The sequence below is a fragment of the Ornithorhynchus anatinus genome, chromosome 8 (genome assembly GCF_004115215.2).
Source record: "Ornithorhynchus anatinus isolate Pmale09 chromosome 8, mOrnAna1.pri.v4, whole genome shotgun sequence".
Classification (NCBI taxonomy): domain Eukaryota; kingdom Metazoa; phylum Chordata; class Mammalia; order Monotremata; family Ornithorhynchidae; genus Ornithorhynchus; species Ornithorhynchus anatinus.
In genome coordinates this window covers 36,457,895-36,485,064 of record NC_041735.1, presented here as the reverse complement: position 1 = coordinate 36,485,064, position 27,170 = coordinate 36,457,895, and the positions used below count along the sequence as shown (strand labels likewise).

The window sequence follows — 27,170 nt, the reverse complement described above, 5'->3', positions numbered from 1 at the left end:
AGATTTATTTTACTTTCGCAATCCATTAGGAAAAAGGCAGTAACCAAAATACCATGTTGAAGACAATCTGCAGTGCCAGCAGAACTCTCCCTGGAGGAAGGGACAAGAGCAGCATCTCTTTAATAACGCTGAGGTTTCCAGGGAGCCGGAGACAATGATTTCTGACTTTGAGTTCAATTATCCAAGGCCTGAGCTTCTTTCTGATGCTAAGTTGCACTCACTTTTCAGGTCTTCCCAATCCTTCTTAGTAAATTACCACTTCACTGTATTTGACCGGTGGACTTCGCTGAATACTGGCCCCCAGGATCAGAACAAGTCACCTCGGGGTTCCTGCAGATACCTCAGACCCGAGTACCTCTCCAGAGTGAGTCCTCTTCAAGAGATGAGGGGATCCCTGCTACCAAAGGCATTCATACCTTCTTAGCTTTAGCCCCAAATGATAAGCGCCTACTACATTATAATCAAGCAGCAAGTGGAAAGAGCACAGGTTGGGGAGCCAAAGGACCTGGGTTCAAATTCTGCTCTGCCACCTGCCTGCTGTGTGACCTAGGGCATGTCACAACTTCTCTGTGCCTGTTTCTTCATCTGTAAAATGGGGATAAAATGGGGATTAAATCCTACTCCCTTCTACTTATACCTTGAGCCCTGGTAATGGGACAGGGACTCTGTCCAACCTTATGATCTCATAATAATAATAATAATGTTGGTATTTGTTAAGTGCTTATTATGTGCAGAGCACTGTTCTAAGCGCTGGGGTAGATACAGGGTAATCAGGTTGTCCCACATGAGGCTCACAGTCTTAATCTCCATTTTATAGATGAGGTAACTGAGGCACAGAGAAGTGAAGGGACTTGCCCACAGTCACACAGCTGACAAATGGCAGAGCCAGAATTCGAACCCATGAACTCTGACTCCCGAGCCCGTGCTCTTTTCACTGAGCCACGCTGCTTCTCTGCTTCACGCACCTATCCCAGCACTTAGTACAGGGCATGGCACAATGTAAGCGCTTAAGACGTATCATAATTATAATTTATTTTGGGGCCCACTATATTCGCCTTTAATATAAAATAAAAGAGTGGTAATTAAATGGCATAAAGCAAACAACAAAAGACAACATTGAATGTGAATCCAAAAATATTCCGTATTAAGACAAAAATCAACGGCCAGTAGATGGAACTAATTCTAGTAGCTGAATATGGGTTCTAGACACTGTTTAATTTTAGACCCATTTGATACTTAAAACCAATAACATTAAGTAGAATTTCATTTGGGCTAGGGTTTAGCAGGGCTATGGCCCAAACTTTGGGCAGAGCCTCAGATCTCTAAGGTATAAATTTACACCAAAATGGGTTCAAAACCACCACAGGTTATCCTCTTCAGTAATCATCAATTGTCATCAATCATCATCAATCGCCGCTGACCTCTCACTCACGTCCTACCTCCGGTCTAGAACACCCTTCCTTCTTCATATCCAACCGGCCATCACTCTCCCCAACTTCAAAGTCTTATAGAAGGCCCGTCGCCTCCAAGAGGTTTTCCCTGACTAAGCCTTTATTTTCTCTTCCTCCAACCTCTTCTGCGTCACCTTTGCACTTGACTTTGCACCCATTATTCATTCCTCCCTCAGTCACACAGCACTTATGTACATATCCATAATTCATTTATTTATTCTAATGCCTGTCTCCCCGCTACACTGTCAGTTCACTATGGTCAGGGAACCTGCTGCCAACTCTCTTGTACTGCACTCTCGCAACCGCTTAGTACCATGCTCTGCACACAGTAACCACTCAATAAAAATACGACTGACTGAAGGTAAGCGCTTAATAAGTATGACCGATTGATTCTCACTTTACCCCAAAGGAGAAGGACAGTCAATCTAAGAACTGTTACTAGGGAACATGGTCCTGGAGGGGAGTTTCTTCTCTTCAAACACCTCCCATACCCACCCACCACACAACTTCAGCTTTGCAGCCAAGAGAAAGTTTATTCCAGGGTGAAGAGGGGGAGAGATACCGGCACCTAATACAGTGCACCTAATACAGTGGCATCTCTCCCAGTCCCAGCTAAGCCCTGACACTAAGATGCCAGAACATCAGCTCACTGAAATATAACAGGACTGGGCAAGAGAAGATAAGAGGAGAAAGGTTTAAATGGCTATAGCTATCATTTTAAATCTGTGATGCCGATTGCAAATGCAAATGCAAATACATGGGGGTTTAAAGATGACCACCAGCGCTGTGCCATTAGAACACCTATGGTTTGCCATTTTATCTTTCATCAATTCACCCTCCTTCTTCCCTGCAAAGAATGGCAAAGCATTTTATGAAGCTAAGAGTAGCAACAGATCTTTACAAACAACACATTCTATACTTTTTGACAGATTTTTTTATTGTTTTTCCTATTACTTTGTTTCCTAACCGGGTTATATGAAATGGCTGAAAATGCCCTTGCTGGCTGAAAAGAGTAGGCTGCTAAAAAACACACAAAACCAACCTTATTCTATTTAATTAGTGCATTTTAACCAGTACTAAAATTCAATGACAATGGGTGAGAGGGACAATGGGTGAGAGTAGAAAGTTGAATGGGAAAAGGTGGAGCAAGAGGTAGTTAAGAGTATAATTAATATAATTATGCTGTAATTTTAATATTGTATTTTACCAAATTAACATTAAATGCCTCATTTTATCTTCACAAAAGCCCTATAATAGAGGGAGAGGGAGGTGGTATATTCCTCACATTATGGTTTATGGAACTGAGAGCCAAGAGTGATGATTTTACTTGAGATCATGCAGTAGGAGCCTAGGTCCCCTGACTCTCAGTCCTATGATGCCTCCAAGACACCACACTTGGAATAAAACATTTTCTGGAAAAATAAATTACATAAAAACACTCTACAGCAGAGGCTTCTGATCTTCCCTGCAAGTAGCAAACAGAGCAGCAAAGGGCACCTTTACATGTACAGTAGGTGTGTACAATGTAGCAGCATGTATACAATGAAGCAGCGTGGCTCAGTGGAAAGAGCACGGGCTTTGGAGTCAGAGGTCATGGGTTCGAACCCCAGCTCGGCCACTTGTCAGCTGTGTGACTTCGGGTAAGTCACTTAACTTCTCGGTGCCTCAGTGACCTCATCTGTAAAATGAGGATTAAGACTGTGAGCCCCACGTGGGACAACCTGATTCCCCTGTGTCCACCCCAGTGCTTAGAACAGTGCTCGGCACATAGTAAGCGCTTAACAAATGCCAACATTATTATTATTATAATGTTACTAATGCACAAGTTTTTTCAGGCACTCAGACATTAATTGAACGACAATGTCAACTGCTTCCCCTTCAGGTATGGAAGAAAAAGTGATAGAATGAGTTCACATTTCTCCACATGCCTCAAGAACCTCCACTGGTGGACTATCCATCTCTACATCAAACAGAACCCTTATCATCAACTTTAAAACATCCATCTCTCCTTCTATCTTACTCACTGATCTACAAACTAGCCTGCACATTTCACTCTTCTAATGCAGACCTACTCGGTGTACCTTGATCTTTTGTGTCTCGAGGCAGAACCCTAGCCTGCATCCTCCCTCGGACCTGGAATTCCCTCACCCTTCATAGCCAACCACTTTCCCCACCTTCAAAACCATTCTAAAATCACACCTACTCCAGAAAGGCTTCCCTGATTAAGCCCTAATTTTTCCTATTAGCCTTACCTCCCGCAACAGCTCTCATTCGGCACTTGATATCGTGTCTACCGTCTGCTATATTGTACTCTCCAAAGCACTTAGTACAAGGTTCTGCACACAGAGAGAGCTCAATAAATACAACTGATCTATTGATATTTAACCCACCCCCCACAGCACTTACTACCTACCTTATGCTCTGCCACTTCCCTACCTGCAATTTATTTTTACGTCTGCCTCCTCTAGACTGTAAACTCCTTGTGACCAGGAACCATCCCTATCATCTCTATTGGACCGTACTCTCCCAAGCACTCAGCACAGTGCTCTGCACATGACTGTTCAATCATTGGTATTTATTGTTTGATTAATGATAGAGGAACAAAGTGTGTGGGCTGAGTTGTAGCAAGAACTCAGTGAGGTAAGGTAGGAGGGTGTGCGCTGATTTAGTAGCTTTACAGCTAAAGGTAAGGAGTTTCCATCTGACGCAGACATGGATGGGAAAACACTGGGATGTTCTTGAGGAGTGGAGAAGTCATGGACTGAAATTTTTAAAAAATCCAGATAAAATGAATAAACACCTCTGACTGACAGATTGGCCTGCCCTAAACTGAGTGCCATTCCATTGGAATTTCTATGTTGGAAGAAGTGATCTCCCATAGACTTTTAATAGAACAAAAGTGGGAATTTTATGTTATTTTGGGGTTTGACTTTAGTTTCAAAAGGTACATGGACAGGTAATCCTCTTGTCTCCTCCTCTCCCTCAGTGTTTAACAGATCTTGGGCAAGTCACTTCATTTCTCTGTGCCTCAGTTACCTCATGTGTAAAATGGGGATCGAGACTGTGAGCCCCATGTGAGACAGGGACTGTGTCCAACCCGATTTGCTGGTATTCGCCCCAGTGCTTAGTTCAGTGGCTGGCACATAGTAAGTGCTCAACAAATACTATATATATATACTTTTATATATTTATTTACCATGTGCACCCCAGCATGATACTGTACAGCACTCTGAATTCCCACTTCAGGGCACATGGCCAGCTGAATAAGGCTCCAGACAACAGTCACCACTGGATTAGAAATCATCAGGTGAATTCCAATCACTTCTCTTTTAATCCATCAAGAGCAGCGTTTCTCAAACTGGGGGGTGCCCTAGAATACTTCCAAATGAGATAGTAGCAGAGTTCAGAGCTGTTTGACTGTGGCAACAGTAAATAACAATCCATTTGAACAGGGTGAGCTGGCCTCCTCCACCTTCTGGCCATATCCTCCCCCTGCACTCACTTGACATTAACTCCCGCTATAGATTTAGGAAATTGACTGTGATGTCTTCAGGCTTACACACTGCATCTTTTGGGAGAATGGAGGAAAGTAGGTTGCTGACATCATATATGAAAAGGTCAGAGAACTGACCAGTAGTCAGTCCACCCTGTATTCATACTGTCGATTTGCGGTGCAAAATACTGTGCAAGGCACTCAGAAAACTTGAAAACTTCCTGCTCTCAACAGATTTTATTCTAATCACAGGTATAAGTTCCAGGTTATCTACCCTAAAGTATGTCTAAGAAGAATCCTTAAGTTTAAAAGCTAAATATTTTCCTCCTGTTTTCATCACCATCATCACTAATAGCAAGAGTATTTTCTATGCACCTATTTTTTTTTAATGCTATTTGTTAAGGGCTTACTATATGTCAGGTACTGTACTAAGCACTGGGATAGATGTAAGCTAATTAGGTTGGACACAGTCCAAATCCCACACAGAGCTAACATTCTTTATCCCTATTTTTCAGATGAGGTAACCGAGGCACAGAGAGGTTAACTGACTTGCCCAAGGTCACAAAGCAGACAAGTGGCAGAGCAGGGATTAGAATCCAGGGCCTTTGACTCCCAGGCCCATGCTCTAGCCAATAGGCCACGTTGCTTCTCGACTGTATGCACAGCCCTATGCTACCTGTTTGGGGAACAAAGAAAAGGTTAAAATTGAAGAGAACAAATGCTCTAAAGGGGGTTGCCATGCTAGATGGTCACTGTACTAAAACTGTTCATGACATTTTAATAATAGGTTGCCCACAAAGTTTTTACATGAAATATTATCTTCCCCCAAATATTACTAGTAAAATTAATATGGGAAATCAAATGTCAAGAAGCAGCGTGGCTTAGTGGAAAGAGCCCGGGCTTGGGAGTCAGAGGTCATGGGTTCTAATCCCGGCTCCGCCACTTGTCAGCTGTGTGACTTTGGGCAAGTCACTTAACTTCTCTGGGCCTCAGTTACCTCATCTGTAAAATGGGGATGAAGACTGTGAGCCCCACGGGGGACAACCAGATCACCTTGTATCCCCCCAGCACTTAGAACCGTGCTTTGCACATAGTAAGCGCTTAAAAAATACCAAAAAAACCAAAAAAACCTTGTAACTACATATCTGCATGATGAAAATTAGCTTAAGCTGATGCAGCTATTCAATCAATCAGTGGTATTTATTGAGAGAACCTACTGTGTATAGAGCACTGTACTAAGCACTTGGGAGAAGCAGTGTGGTGAAGCAACAGAGTGCCAGTCTGGAAGCCGGAAGACCCGGGATTGAATCTGAGCTGTGCCATGTGACCATGGGCTAATCACAACTTCCCTGTACTTCAGTTCCCCCATCTGTATAATGGGGATAATAACTCCTGCCATGTTTCCCTACCTCACTGGGTTGTGAGGGTTGAAATGAACTAATTAATGTGAGAGCGTTTTGGTAATAAAAGCGCTACAACAAACCAAGGTATTCTCTCATCAGTGCTTAGAACAGCGCTTGACATATAGTAAGCGCTTAAATACCATTATCTTCATCATCATTATTAGTTGGTAGACCTGGTCGCTGATCACAAGGAGTTTATAGTCTAGTGGGGAATATACACAAAATAAATTACAGATAGGGGAAGTAACACAGGATAAGGATATGTACATCAGTTCTGTAAGGGTGAATATCAAAATGCTGGTGAGGGAATGAACATTAAGTACATAAGTGGTACAGAAGGGATATGAGAGAAAGGCTGGAGTTAGGGAAACTGAGGCAACAGTTGAGGCAGGGTGTGATAAATGACTGGAGCAGCAAGGTGGCAGTTTGGATGAAGATGAAGGGGGAGAGTCTAGAGATGCTGTGAAGGTAAAATAGGTAGGATGTGGTGACTGACTGAAAACGTGCACTAAAAGAGATGCGTCGAGAATAATGTCACGGCTGTGGGTTTACGAGATAGGGAGGATGATAATGTTGCAAACCGTGATGGAAAGGTCAGGGTGAGGAGACAAGGAGTTCTGTTTTGAACATGGTAAGATTGAGGTGTCAGCAGGACATCCAAGTTGAGATGTTCTGAAGGCAGAAGGAAATGAAAGATTGAAGAGGACTGGAGACACAGATTTGGTGCAGAGATGGTAGTTTGAGCTGAGGGAGCAAATGGAGAATAGAGGAGGATCCAGAATTAAGTAAGCTTTGAGGAACACCCCCAGTTAGAGGCATTCCTATATACACATAATGCACATCAGTTTATAATTTTCTCTGCCTTCCCAATATATTTATCACATCCAAACCATCAAGGAGGCATTTGAATGATTGAAGATAGAATTCTATATTCACTAAGATTAAATTTCTCCAAATTAAAAAATAGTGATTGAGAAAGTATAATGAGAAGTGTGATCACAGCCAGTTAGAAACATTATCCTAAAGAAAGTGACCTTTTTTGGACATGCATATATTTTAATAATTGTTTTGTAACTCATACCGAATTAGATGGAGAAAAATTACTTTCTACTCAATTTACAAGCTTTAATTGTAAAATAATTGTGCAGTATGTTATAATCCACATAAACAGCTATCTTTCCATTTTCAAAATGCAAAGAGATATAGGAACATGGTATATCTCTCTTCGAATTTAATTCTCAAATCATCACCAACAAAAAATATGGCATGGTTGTAGATGTACAATGTTTTTCTAGATTGAGTCCCATGCCACTCATGACTTGGCCAGCAATAAATTTAATAAGGAAAAAGTAATCCCTACACTCCAGGGATTTAATCTGTCAGCACTGAAATTTATATAGTCTCTTTCACTAATAACACAGCATAATGGTCTTATTTTGTGAATTCCTTCTGTAGGTTAGTCTCAATTTTATTTGAATATTGCTTTTGTTTCTAGGTTCCTAACATATATATTCTGCTTTAACTACCTCCAACTCAGAACAACAATGAAAACCTTCATAAACTATCAAAAAAGCAATTTCTTAAAGGATAACTTACTCATGATTAAAAATGTACAAAATTTGATATTCCTTTTCTTCGAGCTTAAGTCATTAACAATGGCATTTCTTAAGTGCTTACTAGGTGTCAAGCACTATACTAAGCCCTGGGAAGATCATCAGAGTGAGTACAGTCTCTATCCCATTTTAGGTTCACAGTATAGGTAGGAGGGAAAAGAATTTTATAGATGAGCATCCTGAGGCACAGAGATGCTAAGTGACTTGCCCAAGGACATACAGCAGAGAAGTGGCAGAGTCAGAATTAGAATCTAAGTCCTCCGACTCCAAGGCTTGTTCTCTTTCCACTAGGCCATACTACTTGTCAGTCAACTGAAGACATTCAATGTTGACGATTTTAAACATAAAAATACAGAGAGTAAAAAGAATCGGGGTACAACTGAGAAGAAGTTAAGCTATTACAATCACTTCAAAACTTAAGCAATGTTATTCCTAGGTCTGAACCAGGGCTGCCATAAGACATATGGACGCTCTGAGGGCATGAACTCAGACTTTTATTTCTTTTGCATTCAGTAAAAGTTGTGAGCATGATGAAAACAGTACTGAAGAAAGGATTCTTGTTTGTTTGGAACCTATCAAGCAAGCTTGTCCTGGTATTGTGGGATTTTATGACCAATTCCATTTTTACCCTGTTCACATCCTTCCTGATTTTATAGACTTGAATTATGACATTTTGAAACCAGACTGTAGAGTCCAAATTCTTTAAGTCTACCCTCGAAAGGAAGCTTCTCAGCTATCCTGAACATAGTCTTGGTTGCTCTTCTCTGTATCTCCTCCAAGTCCATTACGTTTTTCCCTAAATGCAGTGGCCAGAACTATCTGCAGAATTCCAGGTGTGGGCATACCAAAGTTTTATGGTTGGGCCTTTGGTTGTCACTGTTGTAAAATATAAGAAACAGCATAGCCTAGTGGAAAGATCATAGTCCCGGGAGTCAGAGGACCTCGATTCTAATCCTGGCTTTACCGATGTCTGCTGTGTGACCTTAGGCAAGTCATTTAACTTCTCTATGCCTCATCTGCAAAATGAGGATTTGATACCTCTGCTCCCTCCTACTGAGACTTTGAGCCCCATGTAGGACCTGATTATCTGGCATCTTCCCCAGTGCATAGTGCAGTGATTGGCACATATTAAGTGCTTAACGAATTCCTCTATCATTATTATTATAACAAAAACTTATAAGACTAGCCAATAATAAGTCTAAGATCACTTGCCTTAGTAGTAGAGTTCACATAGTTGAAATGTGGATTACTTTTCCTAGGTGCAAGTACCCTGCACTTACAATGAAGTTCATAAACCATTTTTCAGTCCACTCATACAAACATTGAAGTCTTCCAGAAGTTCATCCCCATCTTTAAGGCAATTCATCACCCAGAAGTTAGCATCAGCTACAAATATGGACATTTCACTGCACGCTTCCAGATCTAGCTCACAATTCTGAAAATTGACCACTTCTCCCTTGTGTTTAGTATACATTCAGTCAGTTTTCTATCCCTTCCATGATTACTCAGTTCTTCCAAGACCCTTTGGTGTAGGAGTTTCTCAAAGGCCAAATTCTAAATAAATTATCTGCTGGTTTCCCCTCTATCAAAATGCCTGTTGATCTCTTCAAATAAGCCCAGCAGATAAGTGAAGCACACTTTTCCCTTTCAGAATTCATGTTGCTTCTCCCAAAGGGAACAGATTAGTAGTTGGTCTTTTCCCCTCTCAGGATCACACCTGGAGTGTTTCCAGGACTCTGCCAAGCACCACTATGGGAAGGAGAGTCAAGCAGAGGCATATCTATTCCATTCCTAGCTTAGGCAGTGGCTATACAGTGGAAAACAATCTGGTAAAATTCAAAACTTGCCTGTGCTGGGCAGCAGCAACATGAAAGAGAGTTGAGGGTGAAGACTCAGTTTATTGTGCAGAAGAAGGCAGTGGTAAACCACTTCCATATTTTGACCAAGAAAACTCTATGGATACACTACCAGAATGATTGCAGATGGAGGTGGGGTGTTCTGGGAGAGATGTGCCCAAGGAGTCACTATGTGTCAGAGACGACTCGACACCATAAGACAAATGAGTTGGTCTTTTGACCACTTTGGCATTTGCCTGTTACAGGTTCAAATATTTCCATTCTTAAGAATATACTCTTGGCTGCACAGCAGGAATTTAAGGAACAGATCTTACATTTTCCAAACAAGCAATCAACAGCTTGGCATTTCTAAACTGTAAGCTCCTTGTGGGCAGAGCACGTCTACCAACTCTCTTGCAATGTATTCTCCCATGCATTTAGTACAGTGTTCAGTATATAGAAAACACTCAAACACAATTGATCGAGTGATTTTTGTAGTTCAGATTCCTTTTGTGCCTGAAAATGCAATGTGATGAAAATGTAATATAAAATTACTGCTGGCACTAACATATGCTTTTACAGAATGTTCATGGGACATTCACCAAACCCCCTCTAACTTCAAAAGATTAACCACATTATTACATGTGGCTTGCAGATCACTAGTAATTAGAAGCACTAATTGGGGCTCCTGTACCATTCTGAAAAGGCAGTGATGCATTTAATACATACATTAAAATTCCATGAGCAAGTCAAAAATCAAAGTGTATGCACCAAGGAGCAATTATTAAGAATGCCACTATTGTGCTGCAATTTAGCAAAATTCATTCCTCAAGGTGTACTTCATCTCAAAATTCTCACCCAGCCTTGAGATGAGTCAAGCATAGTGCCAGAAAACCGGTCACTTTAGCAAGTTGGCTGGAAAAGGGTCGCGTATTGTCACAGTGTTCTATAAACTCAATGAGGCTGTCACACTAATTCAATTTGCTGTCACTGGAGAGTGGCTATTTTAGCCCCTCTGGGATCTATTCTTGAACACTACAAGCAACAAGACTTGTACCATTTTCTGCTTAATTAACTCTCTGGAAAGAAATCAGGAGCTAAACTAATATTTGGCCTTTTAACTGAAGGAGCCTTCCTGTCATGTTATGAGAAGCTATTTTAGGTGGGGGAAAAATGGATTCACAAGATATGATTAAAAGGTTTTCATTCACCAGCATCACAATCTCATAGATCATATTTTCAGCCAACATATAGTAACTCCATTAACAGAAGATGAGATTTAAGAATGAGGTTTGTGTTTGTTTTCCCAGATTCTAGCTAATTTTAGAAAATGGGTTAGAGAAGTGATAAAATATTAGCCAAGCGAAGGTTAAAAACAGCTGAAATTATGCACTCTTCACAAAGATGACAATGTGTTTAAGGAGATTAAGTCGCTAATACACTGTAGAAGCCTTTAAAAATCAGCTTTATTATGATTAGAGTAAAAAAAAATAAAAGGAATTAAGGACTAGATATGCCAAAAGACTATAATTTTCATTTGGGGGATTTTGGTATTTCATAATTTAAAAACTGATACTTTCCCTTTTAAACTTTTGAACATCCCATTTACTCAGATTTATAGTTGACTTTTTTCTTTGAACATAAGGAACCGCAGATGGAATTACATCATGTTCAAATATGGAAATTAAAGTTGAAAACCAAGGAAACAGGAGAGATACAAGAAGAGTTGAAAACTTATTTAGAATTACTTAGAACATATTTGGGGCATCAAGTAAAGCTGATAGGAATTCCAAGTGAAAAGCAAAGTCCCCCAACACAAGAAGCTTACAGTCTAATTGAGGAAGATGGGCAAAAATAAAACAGAATTTATACAGACATTTTCGGCCTCAGGGATGCTGCACCAGGATAGCACTGTGCTCACGGTTAGGCTTCACATAGAATAGAGGTTCTCAGAAAGGTCTAGCGTATGGTTGGTGAAGAAATCAGCTTGGGCAGAATAGGCACCATAAGGTGGGTGTGTTGTAGGAGAGAGAGCAATGATGTTTACTGAGTGCTTACTGTGTGCCGAGCATAGTAAAAGGCACTTAGGAGAGAAGGCTATAGTAGATTTGATAGCAGTGGTAGAGCTGAATATACAAGGGATAGCTAATAGTCACTGTGGCAGGCACTGTACTGGTGGTGGGGTAGATACAAGCAAATCAGGTTGGACGCGGTCCCGATCCCACATGTGGCTCACAATCTTAATCCCCATTTCGCAGCTGAAGCCCAGAGAAGTGAAGTGACTTGCCCAAGGTCACACAGCAGACAAGTGGCAGAGCTGGGATTAGAACACCCAGGCCCATTCTCTATCCATTAGGCCATGCTGTTTCTCAGTGGCAAATCAAAAAATTTCCCAAGGCCTACCACTCGAGGGCTATTCTGTGGTCATTAGTGGGGGTGAGGTGTCCACTTTGCAGAAGAAATACAATGGAAGAAAAGAGAGACTACCAGAAGGGAAAAATTGAAAAAATACTCCTTTTTCCCCCTCTATCGTAATGAAAACCTCACAAGGTATTGTAGTTGTGTTCTTGATAAGCATCTTGTTCTATGAAATTTCTGTTCAATCACTTAGTCAGTTGGAAGTCATAATGTGGGGAGGGCAAGGAGAACCTCGGCTGGAGAGTCCCCAACTTGACATGGCTCCAGTGGCTGAAGGCAGAACAGCAAACTACTATCTCTGCTGTTTTCCAACGGTCCATTGTTCGAGACTCAACAGTGCCATCTCAAGACTTTTCTTTGGCCTTTCTTATAGACAGTAAGTTCACTCCAGCTTCCCTTGCTAGAAGTTGTTTGGAGAAGCTGTTATCCTTCATTATTCTCTCATGTCCTACTCAACAAAGATGCTACAAGCCTGGCAAAGTGCTGTTTGTGGCAAAACCTTTCCACTTAAGTCATACTATTACTACCTTACCATTTAAACCTGCATAAATGTAAGGTAGTAGTAAGTGAATATTTGTCTTGTCTTATGCTGTCAAGTCATCTCCGACCCACAGTGACACAATGGAGACATCTCTCCAAGAATGCCCCACCTCATTCTGCAATCGTTCTGGTACTTTATCCATAGAGCTTGGTAAAAATACGGAAGTGGTTTACCATCTCCTCCTTCCGCACAATGAACTTGAGTCTCCACCCGCTACTCTCTCCCATGCCGCTGCTGCCCAGCACAGGTGAGTTTTGAGTTGTAGCAGATTGCCTTCCACTCACTAGTCACTGCCCACACTGGGACTGGAATGAGTATGCCTCTGTTTGACTCTCCCATAATCGAGACCGGTAGAGTACTGGAAACTCTTCAGCTGCGACCCTGAGAGGGGGAAGTGACTATTAGGTAAGCCAAATTGGTGGAGAATTTGAGTGGATAATTTCCTGGTGCCATCTACCATTCTCCTAAACCTCATACTTATCCCACTACTTAGAACAATGCTTGGCACATAATAAGCACTTAACAAATACCACAATTATTATTATTATGTACTGGCCATCTGGATTCTTACTTGCTTCCACACCTGACCAGGAATCACTGGATTATTTGCTATTAGGTTGCAGAATTCAAGAACAATGTATACTTCTATATAAGTGAGGAAGTTATTTGGCTGTAGGAAGGGATTCCCAGGTGCTGGTTGGTACATAATATCAATTTCATATTATGACATATTTTAACACCAAGGAATATGCTTCTTGTTTGTGAAACCTCAAGCACGAATTCATAGCATAAGACTGGGCACAACCTTGCTTAAATATCACTATTATTCTCATCATCATTACGAATTCAAATAGTGATGTTTTAAGGATCAGAAAGGGCAACTTCATCTTAGACATGATTGATGTAGCCTTTAAACTAATATAAATTTCTCATAGCAATCATTTTAGTACATACGAGACTACAGACCTACTGAAGGTACTCAATGCTTTTGCAGAGTGTACAATTCATTCAATCATTTTTATTGTACTTTATGTGCAAAGCACTGTACTAAGTGCTTGGAAGAGTACCATATAACAACAAATAGACACATTCTCTGCCCACAACGAGCTCATAGTCTAGAAGGGGAGACAAACATTAATATAAATAAATTACAGATATATAAAGATATATAAATAGGAGCTGTGGGGATGCGAAAATGAATGAAGGAGCAAGAAGAGCAGTGCAGAAAGGAGTGAGAGAAGAGGAGAGGGAATGGGAGAAGAGCCTTGAAGATCAGAGAAGCAGTGCGGCTCAGTGGAAAGAGCCCAGGCTTGAGAGTCAGAGATCATGAGTTCAAATGCAGGCTCTGCCACTTGGCAGCTGTGTGACTGTGGGCAAGTCACTTAACTTCTCTGTGCCTCAGTTACCTCATCTGAAAAATGGGGATTAATTGTGAGCCTCATGCGGGACAACCTGATTACCCTGTATCTACCCCAGCACTTAGAACAGTGCTCTGCACATAGTAAGCACTTAACAAATACCAACATTATTATTATGTATTGATGTTGTTATCTGTAATTATCCTTGATCTTATGTAATGCAAAGATTACGTCTACTGAACCACATTATGGCCTAAAGCTACCATGTGATTCCGGTAGTACCTGGTTAATTAAATTTTTCACTAATTAGTCCAATCAATCATATTTATTGAGCACTTACTGTGTCCAGAGGACTTTACTAAGCACTTGGGAGAGCACAGCACAATAGAGTTAGTAGACACTTTCCCTGAACTCTGGTTGGGATTTTTGACAACAGAGAGCCTGATGTCAAATTTCTCATCTTTTCTCTTGAATATGGTAATAATGGTGAAATGCTTAGCATTTCCTAGATGTTCCACATGCTGAGGAAAAAAAATCTATCTGGCATGGCATCCTTATGAAAAGGTTTTGACAGGCATAAATTCATATCTAAGTGTATTATCATCCTTCCTTGTTAATCTTGCTGTGCTGATTTCATGAATCTTGCCTTCAAAGGGAGAAGAACTTACCTCCGCAGTATTCCTTCCTTCTCTATGAATATGGAGAAGCCATTCACACCCTTGAGTTGCTTTTCTAGTAGTGCGTTGGTATCGCAAACTCTTAGGGTGGTGATTATTTGAATAATCTTGGATTTCTTAAGGTGTGGAATCCCAGCACTCATCCAATATAGTCATAATTTGATGGGCATACTTTTATAGGTACTGTTTTTTCCAGATGATAAAGTTGACACCATTTTTTTTTCGCTTTGTTAAAAGAAGCCTTTTGGCCAGTACTGGTGGTGTCAGATAAAAGTAGTAATAGCTGGATCAAAGACAATAACTTCAAGAAATACCAGCTGATGTTCCCATTATTAGCTGCAACAGAAATTGCTTGCTTCAGTAGAGTGTCCCTAATGTTGTCAAATACAACCAGCTCTCCTATAATGCTGAGACTGCAGTCCAGTAGAATGCCATATTAAAGAAAACTCATGTTAGATACTAACTCCATAGCCAACCAGAAACTTGGACAGCAGTTTCTTCCAACAGTATATCACACTCCGTCCAGGAGGATGCATATTGTCTGAAAAACATTTCCTAATCTGCCATTGGGTTCTAATCAAAAAGTGTAGTTAAAGCACATATCATGACAGAATGGAAGGAATCTTAATTTTCCAAGACAGGAATTAACTGGTTTGGATGCTAATTTGGTTTATATTGGTTGAATTCACCCCCCTCAACCCCACAGCAATTATGTACAGACTTATAAGTTATATATCATAAATTATTTATTTATATTAATGCCTTTCTCCCCTTCCAGACTGTAAGCTCACTGTGGACAGGGAATATGTCTGCCAACTCTATTGAATTGTACTCCTCCAAGAACATTGTACAGTGCTCTGTAATAATAATAATAATAGTGGCATTTGTTAAGCAGTTACTATGTGCCAGGCACTGTACTGTACTTTCCCAAGCGCCTAGTACAGTGGTCTTTACACAGTAAGTGCTTAATAAATACAATTGAATGAATGAATGTGTTAAGCATGGGGTAATCAGTTGGGACACAGGCCCAAGGATGGGGGCAGGGGGCTAAGGCTCCCAGTATCAATCCCCATTTTAAAGTTGAGGTAACTGAGGTACAGAGAAGTTAGGTGACTTGTCCAAGTTCACACAGCAGACAAGTGGTGGAGCTAGAGTTAGAACCCAGGTCCTTCTGACTCCCAGGTCTATATTCTATCCACTAAGCCACATACATGCTAAATACAATTGAGTGATATAATCAGTTGTATTGACTGAGTGATTACTATGTGCAGAACATTCTACTAAGCACTTGGGAGAGTATAATACCACAAAATTAGCAAACACATTCCCTGCCCATAAAAGGCTTACAGTCTAGAGGGAAAGAAAGTCATTAATATGATTAAATAAATGACTTATAATATATAATTTAAAGATACATACCTAAGTGCTATGGTTTGGGGGTGGGGCAAATATCGAGTGTCCAAAGGTCACAGATCAAAGCACACAGATGACGCAGAAGGGAGAGTGAGCTAGGGAAAAGGGGGCTTAATTGGGGAAGGCTTCTTGGAGGAGATGCAACTTTAGTAATGCTTTGCAGGGGAGAGAGTGGTGGTCTGGCATACACGGAGAGGGAGGGAGTTCCAGGCTAGGGGGAGGACATGGGAAAGGGATCAGCAGCAAGATAAACAAGATCAGGGCACATCAGTGAGTAAGATGGTGCCAGAGAAGCAGAGTGTACAGGCTGGGCTACAGTAGGATATCAATGCCATGATGTAGGATGGGGTGAGCTGACAGTACTTTAAAGCCAATGGTAAGGAGTTTTTGTTTGATGCAGAAGTGATTGAGCAGCCATTGGAGGTTTTTGAAGAGCGGGGGAGACATGAACTGAATGTTTTTGTTGATGATTGGTGCAGCAAAGTATGGATTGAAGTGGGGAGAGACAGGAGACCGGGAGGTGAGCTAGGAGGCAGATGCAGTAGTCAGGGTGGGATAGAATAAGTACTTAGATCAGCATGGTAGCAGTTTGGAGGAGGGAAAAGGGTGGATTTTACTAGTGCTGTGAAGGTAGAACCAACAGCCCGATGTTGGGTAGGGATTGTCTCTATTTTTTGCCAAACTGTACTTTCCAAGCACTTAGTACAGTGCTTTGCACACAGTAAGCACTCAATAAATATGATTGAATGAATGAATGAATAGAAACTGGTGACAGATGGAATGTGTGGGTGGAATGAGAGAGATGACTGGAGGACAATGCCAAAGTCAGGGGCTTGTGAGGCAGGGAGGGTAGTAGTGTTGTCTACAGTGATGGGAAACACAGGGGATGGACAGGGTTTGGGTAGGAAGATATGGAGTTCCGTTTTGGACATTTTAAATTTGAGGTGTTGGCAGGACAGCCGAGTAGAGATGTCTTGAAGGCAGAAGAATATGAGAAATTGCAGGGAAGGAGAGAGGTCCGGGCTGGAGATGTAGATTTGGGAATTATCTTCACAGAGATGGTAATTGAATCCACGGGAGCCAATGAGTTCTCCAAGGGAGAGGGTGGAGAGGGAGAATAGAAGGGGATCTCTGATTGAATTACAGGCCCAAATTTAGATCATATCAAACACTGGCCAATCTAACACTTGCCGCCATAAAAAGCAATAAGAACATGGGCACCTTTATTACCTAGACCAAATTTAAAAACTTACCTCACAAAAAAAGTAAAGTCCTGTATCTCATGTAACTCCTATCGCCCACTTGGGACTCTTCTCCCCCTCTATACTCTGAGCTTATTGTGGGCAGGAATGTGTCTGTCTTGTTATACTGTCCTCTCCCAAACACTAAATACAGTGCTTCGCACACAGTAAGCGCTCAATAATTACAATTGAATGAATAAATGAACAATAACTATCATAGCTTGGCACCTTCCTTCCCTTCAGCTCCCACCCTCTGCTAGATCTTCAAACTGCCACCTAAACTTACAGCACTCTTTCCTTTAGGGAGAAAGAGGAGCATCAACTAGAAACAATCTGTAACTACAGTTCAGGAACTAAAATCAGAGATGTCCTAACTACTTTTTCTTGCTTAGGAGGATTGGAATCTTAAAATGGAAATAACCAAATATAAAAAATAGCTAGCATCTATTAACAGGGTTTCTTTAGCTCAGATTTAAACCCTGGTCTCCAAAATACACACAAATGCAATAATGTGCCACTTATCCCTTACGAAAAGTACCTTGCATGAGAGAAGAAAATTGGAGAGTTTTTAGGTAGCATAAACTTTATCAAAACTCTCACAAAAGTCACGGTGTGAAAATATATATGTAAAACAATTTCTCTAAACCTCACATTTTGAAATTCAACTTGTGCCAAGAGTCAGTTCAACATCTTATCATTATTCAGACTATTAGGAAAGCTATAAAAGAGATGTGGTTGATTAAATTCAGTTGCATACATTAATCTACTCATTTAAATATGCTGTAATTCTCTATGGGCTATTTCCAGAAAAAAAACAAAACCTACGCAGCCTTCTGGGGGCATGCAGGTACTATATACTGAGACTAAGGAAAAACTAACCAATCTGTAGAGGTGGACTGTAAACATTGCATCAGAGAGTTTATTATAAAATACTTTTCACATTCTATGCTGGAACAGCCATGGTGAAAATATTCAGCATTCCACCATTTCTCTCCAATCAATTGCTTTTTAAAAGGGAGAAATTTCTTCATCCAAACTGATCCCCAATCAATCATATTATTGAGCACTTATAGTATACAGGGCACTGCACTATATACTAGGGAGAGTACAACATATACAATCCGTCACCAAATGCTGTCTCTCCTTCACAACATCGCTAAAATTCACCCTTTCCTCTCCATCCAAACCGCTATCAAGTTAGTACAGTCACTCATCCTATCCCGCCTAGATTACCGTGTCAGCCTCCTTTCTGACCTCCCAATCTCCTGCCTCTCTCCACTCTGGTCCATACTTCACTCCACTGCCTGGATTATCTTTCTACAGAAGTGTTCAGGGCATGTCACCCCTCAAAAATCACCAGGGGTTGTCTATCTCCATATCAAATACAAACGCTTCTCCATTGGTTGTAAAATTCTCCATCATCTTATCTCTCCTATCTCACCTCCCTTCTCTCCTTCTACAACCCAGCCCGCACACTTTGCTCCACTGGTGCTAACCTTCTCATGTGCCTCCATCTCATCTGTCTTGCCACTGACCACTGGCACACATTCTACCTCTATAGGATATCTCTATGAATATCTGCCAATCCCATTCACTCTTTGCCCAAGAGCTCTGAGTGCAAGCTGCAAGCACTGCAACAAATCCAGTTGGTCGGGTCCAGGTGGGTATATTCATCTCCCATTCCTTCCTCAACTGGGCATCAAGGATAAGGGGAAAGAAGGAGACAAAATACTCATTTAAATATGCTCCTTTAATTTGGTTCAATATGTGATAAATACCCTCCCAAAAGGAGGAGGAGTGCTAATGGTACAAGCTGAGGGACTACAAGTTGCAATAATAATAATAATGGCATTTGTTAAGCGCTTACTATGGGCCAAGCACTGTTTTAAGCACTGGGAGGGACACAAGGTAATCAGGTTGTCCCTCATGGGGCTCACAGGGACAACAGGAATATTAAAGACAAGGAGATTAGGAAGAGGTCATAGAGAGGTAAATATGAGGGAGACAGGAAAGTTAAAAGAGAAGAGCACAGGCAGAGGGGCACAGGGAGCGCAACAAGCCTAGAAGGAAGATAAAGGAAAAGGAGAGAGGAAAAGAAGGAGCAGGCCAAAGGAAAGAGTACTGAAAAAGACACGGAGATTGTGCAAGGACAAGATGAGGAGGTGGGATGGGAAGGGGAGGACAGATCAGAAAGAATGAAAAGAATGAGGTCAAATGGAGAAAGAAATGTTAAGAGAAAGAGAAAATGAGTAACGAGAAGGCGTACCAGTAGCCCAGGTGGCAAGGGTTGTATAAACCATATATTTTCTTGATTCATGTGTTGCTGCTTCCATAACCTCACTGTCACAATCTACATGTTTTTCCACTTTATTTCTAAGAAATAAAATATTATTGAAGTACGTCTAATCTTCCAATAGGCCAAAACCTAAATAGCTCTGTAAATGATGGGCAATAAGCTCATCCTCTAGACTAGACTGTAAGCTTGTTGTGGGCAGGTAATGAGTTTGTTGATTGTTATATTGCACTCTCCCAAGCACTTAGTACAGTGCTCTGCACACAGTAAGCACTCAATAAATCTGAACTAATATGTATCCTTCACATACTAATACTAATGTATACCCTTTCAGAAGACAGTACTCTCAATCCAGTCAATTCTCTCATACTCCCATTTTTTCTTCATGGTATTTTTGCTCAGCACTACTTAGATGTCAAGTACTATTCTAAGTGCTGGAGTAGATATAAGTCCAACAGGTGAGACAGTCCTTGTCCATGAGTGGGTTCACAGTCAAATAGGGACAGCAAGTATTCAACCTCCATTTTAGTGATAAGGCAACTGAGGCACTGAGAAGTTAAATGACTTGCCCAAGAGTGTGCGGGTGAGACATTAAAAACATTTCTGCTAAATTCTATTAATTCTTATTTCTCGAGCTCTCGAGGAACAGGTGATGCATTGAGAGTCACAGATAGGCAAGATCTCTGCCCTGAAATGCTAACTAGTGATCTAACTTCAAATATTGGAAAAAAATTAATAAATATAAGAAAACACCAAGGTGCTGGTCAGTATAGGAAGGCTTCATAAAAGAAGCAGATTTTAAAGAGGGTTTGTAGCAGATTGTGAGAATTACTTAAAAGCAATAATGCTGTGAGATTGTAGATCCTGAATTTCACATGGGCTACTGGACATGGGATTGATTGAGGCTTGCTACAGAGCACCATACCTCAGATCAAATATGCATTAATGTATCCTTGGAGTCTGAGGCCCATTACTGAAGAAATATGAGAAAGCATCACAGGACCATTTACACACACAATGCAACTTAATGTTCCTGTGCAAATTAAACAAGCCACAGGAAAGATGCTCCAAGAATGTTAGGTTGCTCCAAGTAAAAGTCAAGGTGCCTTTTAATATTAAATTTGTCGATTAAAGCCTCACCACATAAAGAAAAAATGGCAGCATAGTTGCCTTATTAAAATGTAATTCTATCACCTTTCTGTAAGAATTAGAAGACGAGCATATGCCACCATTTTAAAGTTTGCAAAACTTACTCATTCTACCCAAGGGAAAAAAGTGTCAGAAATATAGATTAGTCTACCTTCTCTTGGTTCAAAAAATACTAGACCACAAAAAATTTTAAGAGCCTGAAGCTTTCATCCACCCTTATCCTGTGTATCAGTGTCATCGCAATGATTAGTCTGACGGCATTAAAAGCGTCACGAATTTGGGAGGCTAGAAGGAACAGTGAAGATTTAAAACCACATCGACAACCCCTCTTTGCACAAAACCTCCACCACATCTACCACTCCAACGGCTGGCAACTAAACCAGAAGTCAATAACATTGTATATCAGAGAAGAAAAACTCTGGCAAAAGTTGGCCCTCAAACCTGGAGGAAATCCTATGTTAAATGGATACATCATGAGACTGAGTTTGAATGAATAACACATCCCGAAATCCAAAATAGAGCAGAGAAGTTAAAGAGGAAAAAGGAACTAGGTAACTCCTTGAAGTCCCTTCCCGACATTCCGCATGTGTTTTATGTTCATTCACTCATTTAATAGTAGTTCTCATTCATTCACGAGTATTTCTTATTCAGTCAACAGTATTCATTGAGCCTCATATGTCCAGAGCACCGTTCGGGGCATGTAGAAGAGTACAATTAAAAAGAGACCCTTTTCTTAACCTTCTCAAAAAACTTTTAACCCAGTGAGGACTACAGGTAGACCTAAATTTATACATAGACTAGGAGCAGGAGGGAAAATAGAGATCCAACAAATCAGATCGAGATTATGGAAATGAATTTAAGAAGTGAATGAATAAATGGAGGATGGCAAGAAATTTCTCCAGAAGAACTAATGGAGGCTACTGCAAGGAAATGGCCATGGATGGTAGAACTGAGTTGAGGAAGGCTTCCTGGTGGAGGTGAGATTGCAGGAAGGCTTTGAAGATAGGAAGAACTGTGGTCTGGCCAATTTGAAGAGGGAGAGAGTTTCAGGTAGGAGAAAGTGATCAGAAATCAAGGCATCTGCCCAGGACAATGGGATTAGTTGACATGATTCCTGTCCACAAGACAGACCCAAAATAAACTGCAGATAGAAAGAAGAGGAGAATGATAAGATGGATAATGAGAGAGTGCTCTATCAAATCTTCCAGTGAAAATTACAGTAAAGGTATCAAAGGATTGGAAGGGGAGTGTTAACCAGATTTCGATGTCTGCCACCCTTGCAAGATGTCTGTCATGACAGAATAGTCTCAGCCCTGCAAAACTATTTCTCCCAGTAAGTTTTTTTTGTCTGTTTTAAATGGTATTTGTTAAGTGCTGTCAGGCACTGTAATTAAGCACTGGGGCAGGTACAAGCTAATCAGTTCGGGCACAGTCCCTGTCCCACAAAGGGCTCACCACCACAATCCCCATTTTACAGATGAGGTAACTGAGGCACAGAGAAATGAAGTAATTTGCTCAAGGTCACACAGCAGACATGTAGCAGAGTGGGGATTAGAGCCCAGGTTCTTCCGACTCCTAGGCCCATGCATTCTGCACTAGGCCACGCTGCTTCTCAATTAGGTAATAGAACTTGCACATGTAAAATTGCCATTAAGACCACCCAAAGTCAAAAAGGTACAGCAATCTTGGAGTCAACATTCCAGACTCTGCCCCACTTCAAGCCCAGTCCTAGCTCCAGGCCCATCTTAATATCGACAAGGACCCTTCAGGGCCCAAACTGATGTGAGTGAGGGTGGATGGGATGTGAACGAGTGCATGGAGTGGATTTGCATTTAGAATTTCAGATTTCTCATATACAAATTACTTACAACTCATCAGTAACTGATCCAACCTGCAGATACCTTAGGCAATCATAAACTACATGTCAGATGGTGCACCGAGGAAGTCCTGAGTTCTGGAAGGCCTGAAGAGGCCTGACAAAGATAAGGCCACACTATCTGTGGCTGAGAAGCAGTGTGGCCTACTGGATAAAGCATGGACTTGAGAGTCAGAAAGACTTGGGTTTTAATCCCAGCATGCGAAAGCTTGCACAACAAGGATATTAGTCTTGGGTTAGGAATAAACCGCCTTTTAAAATCTAACATTCACTTTGAAAACCTTTTAATAATGACTTTTAGGTGTACTTTTTGTTTTTTAAATGTCCTTTCGAACCCAATTCCATAGATATCAGGGGATTTCAGAAGGAATCTCTTATGACCCTTATTAACATGCAGCAGCATAGCCTAGGGGAAAGAGCTCAGGCCTGGGAGTCAGAGAGCATGGGTTCTAATCCCAGCTCTGCCACTTACCTGGCTGTGTGATCCTGGGAAAGTCACTTAACTTCTCTGTGCCTTGGTTTCCTCGACTGTAAAATGGGGATGAAATACCTCTTCTCCCTCCTAATTAAACTATGACTCCTGAATGGTACAAGGACTGTGTTCAACCTGATTAACTTGTATCGACTTCAGCACTTTGAAGAGTGCTTGACACACAGTAAGCACTTAAATACCATAAAAAAACACTCTAACCAAATCTATTATTTCTCAAGTATTATGCATTTACTGGATTCATTTGTCTGAGAAGGGCAACTTACTATGAACCCATTAATATTGGTTGGAAAAAGTCCAAAGCACAATATCAATTGAATGCAACTGGTCACTGGGAAAGAAGCAGATAATTTTTGTGCATCTAGAGAATTATTCCATTACTCTACCTCTGTAAGAAATAATGAGCTCAAAAGAAAGATGTTTATCTTGATATTCCTCTTTCAAGCTGTGAGGAATGTTTTTAGCCTTTGGCTTTGCCCCAGGTAAAATCATATCGAGTGGTCTCAAATAAACAGCAAATGCCAAGCTTTTAGCTACTTTCTTTTTTTTTATTTTTTCCCCAAAATGTTATGCTTTTGTTTGGAGTTTTTAAAATCTTCCAATTAAACACTGGCAGAATAGGATGATAGAAGAGCTCAATTATCCATCAACTTTCAGCAGAATGAGCACTACTTCCAATATCATCTTTACAGCTTCATATTTACTGTTTTCAAACCTCTAAAGAATAGTCCTAACCTGACAAGATAATTGCGGAGCATATGAAGCTTGTAAACATCAACTATCTTTATCAATATCAGAGAAGAAAGATCTCTATAAGCATATGCTGCTGAACTGGTCGGCTCCAGGGCCATCAAAAGAAATCTATTCCGGGAAGAAATGAGCTCATCAAGCTAATTCTTTGTTTACTATCTCCCTTATTGAGACCGTGTAACGATTTATAGGTGCTGAGTGATAGAAAACCTCATTTCATTTTTGCGCAATGCTCTTGTGTAGGTCATGGTCTTGTCATGATTATTTAAATTCAGGAGCAATACTGGGTTGACAAGATACTGCACTGCTTCAGGCTACAATCCTCATACAGTGCCTGAAGGGTTATTACAATGGAGAATTTCTACTGAGGACAATAAAAGGACCTTACCCCTTCCCGAAGGCACCTCATTAGCACAGTGTAAGCAGCCAAGGGAAGAACCCAGCATTCTCTGGGGTGCCCTTTTTTTTCTTCCTGAAATGAAGTGAAAGGAATCGCAGTGAAGTTAACGGCTCAAGCGGCATTAACCCCTTCAAGTTAGGTGCATAACATCATAAACAAAAACCAGCCGAAACTTCAGACTAAATTAATTCTATTGAGAATAATTCCATTGAGAAAGATTAGAGTCCTGATTTAAACTTTCAATTCCATTTTCTTGTTGCTATCCAACTGTAGAGAAAAACAATTTTCAATTGTCTATTTAGTATATAAAGCTTTTTTAAAATATTCTGTCGTAAACTTCTGATTTTTTTCTAGAGCAGACTAGCATCACTTTCCCTAGAAAGGGATACCAAGTGAAAAGAATCAGGATTTGATCAGTATTATTTATTGAGCACCTTAGTCGTATTTATTGAGCTTACTGTGTACAGAGTGCTTAGGAGAGTACAATATAATACGTTCCCTCCCCACAATGATCTTACAGTCTAGGGGGGAGAAAGACATGAAAATAAATAAATTACAGATAGGTACAGAAGGGCTGTGGGGCTGGGAGAGGTGGGTGGATAAATGGAGCAAGTCAGGGTGAGGCAAAAGGGAGTTGAAGAAAAAGAAAAGGCGGCTTACTCAGGGAAGGGCTCTTGGAGGAGATAAGACTTTGAATGCAGGGAGAGTAATTATCAGATATGAGGAGGAAGGATGTTCCAGGCCAAGGTTAGGACAGGGCAAGAGGTCAGCCGGTGAGATCAAGATGAGATGAATCAAGGTACAGTGCAAAGACCACAGTACAGGAGCAAAGTGTGCGGGCTGGGCTGTAGCAGGAGAGTAGTGAGGTGACGTTGGAGGGAACAAGGTGATTAAGTGCCTTAAAGTCAGTGGTGAGAAGTTTCTGTTTGATACGAAGGTGGATGGGCAACCACTGGAGGCTCTTGAGGAGTAGGGGAAAACATGGCCTAAACATTTTGTAGAAAAATGATCCAGGCAGCAGAGTAAGTAGGGATTGGAGTGGGGAAAGACAGGAATCTGGGAGGCTAGCGAGAAAGCTGACACAGTAATCAAGGTGGTATAGGATAAGTGATTGGATTAACGTGGTAGCAGTTTGGATGGCCAGGAAAGGGTGGATTTTAGTGATGTGGATGTCGAACTGTCAAGATTTACTGATAGTGATTTAGGATTTAGATTGAGAAGCACAATATAGTGCTGAGCATTATATGAAACATGATCCCTGCTTACACTTTAATGGAGAAAGTATAATACTGTATGGATAAGATTAAAATGCTTTAATTCGCATAAAAGTGCAATGGGAAGCTGTGAGAGCAAAAGTCCTAAGTGGTGCAAGAACTCTGAGGTAGTAGTGAATTGGTAATCTAGGAAGAAATGAAATTCTTTAGATGGGCTTTGACCACTGGGTATGCTGAGTTCTGACTGATTTGAAGGAAGAGGAAGTTCCAGGCAAAGGTCATAAGTGGGAGAGTCAGGAATGAAGTTCAGTGAGAAGGTGATCCTAGGAGAAATAGAGAGTGAGGTGGGAATCAAGAAGAGAGTGAGTAACTGAAAGGGAGTGAGCTGGTGGAGGGACTTTAAGCCAGTTGTCAGGAGTTGCTGTTCAATGTAGGTAACCACCATGCCCTCCAGAAATCAAATCCAAAGGACATCTACCCCTACAAATAGAAGAAGGAGATTTGTGCTACTGAAAATGTGTAACATCTTTTAAAATCAATCTCATTCAGGCAACAACATTCTACTGCATGATTTCAAAACTGGTAGAACAATCTAACCATCTTCACTAAAGTGCAAAATACATCTAATTTTCAATACAGATTGGGTCTTTATTTTGTATTAGACATGCACAGCCTCCTTAAGGTAATCAAATGCTAAATTAACGAATAAATTTATGTTCTCTCTAAACAGAAAATATGATGCTCCAAAGTTCTTGAAGAAAATACTCCTCCAAGCAAGTCAATGTGAACATTTAATTATTTACATAGGAATGCTTTATATACTTCTAGCAGGAATACAAAAGGCAACCTAATATTTTCTTCAGGTTACTATAAAACAAACTGAATTTTATTCTCCAGCTTTGGACGGGTACCAATAGGCAGGAACATAAGGATATATGTGGGGCAGAGTTGATACGAGCTATGATACTGTGGTGTATAACTGTACACAAGTTGCCCTTTAAAAAAAAACACCTTGGCCACTGAATTAATGCTTCCTTCGAAATGTATGTGGCACATACCCATTATTGGGGAGGGGGAGGGTTTCTTCCTACATATATTTATCCTTTGCTCTATTGCTTAAAAAAGATAACAGAATGGGATATCTTTCAATATATAAAAATGAATCTTTTTTTATAAAATGTCTTGGTTTTTAATAACTGCAAAAAAATAAACATAGTAGAATGGAGTATGCCAGTTCCTATCTTAACCTCATGATTAACTGGTTCAGGCATATGAATTTGTAAATAAATTTTGCATATTACAGATAGTTTTAACCCTATTTAATAAAGCTCTCTTTATGCTGCTCCAGAAGTCTACGTGACTAAAGTAGATGTACTTTTAGATGTTCAGAGATTTTATGCAAGTGTTTAATTCATCAGATTGAAAGTGTTTGGCCTAGCTTCTTGTTTCCTTTTTTTCAAGTTTATGAAGCACAGAAGCAAAAATAAATATCTTCTATAGGAAGCTGAAAGAGCTTGGAGAAAATGATCTGAAATGATGATGTATCACTGGATAG

General features: G+C 40.6%; 1 protein-coding gene across 1 annotated transcript in view; it reads right to left on the bottom strand.

The window, feature by feature from the left end:
- Positions 1-27,170, bottom strand: part of ULK4 (unc-51 like kinase 4) — a 497,317-nt gene that overhangs the window by 372,196 nt on the left and 97,951 nt on the right. Inside the window, 1 exon segment of the mRNA XM_029071432.2 lies at positions 24,390-24,473. Within this exon segment, the coding sequence (XP_028927265.1) occupies positions 24,390-24,473 (84 nt within the window).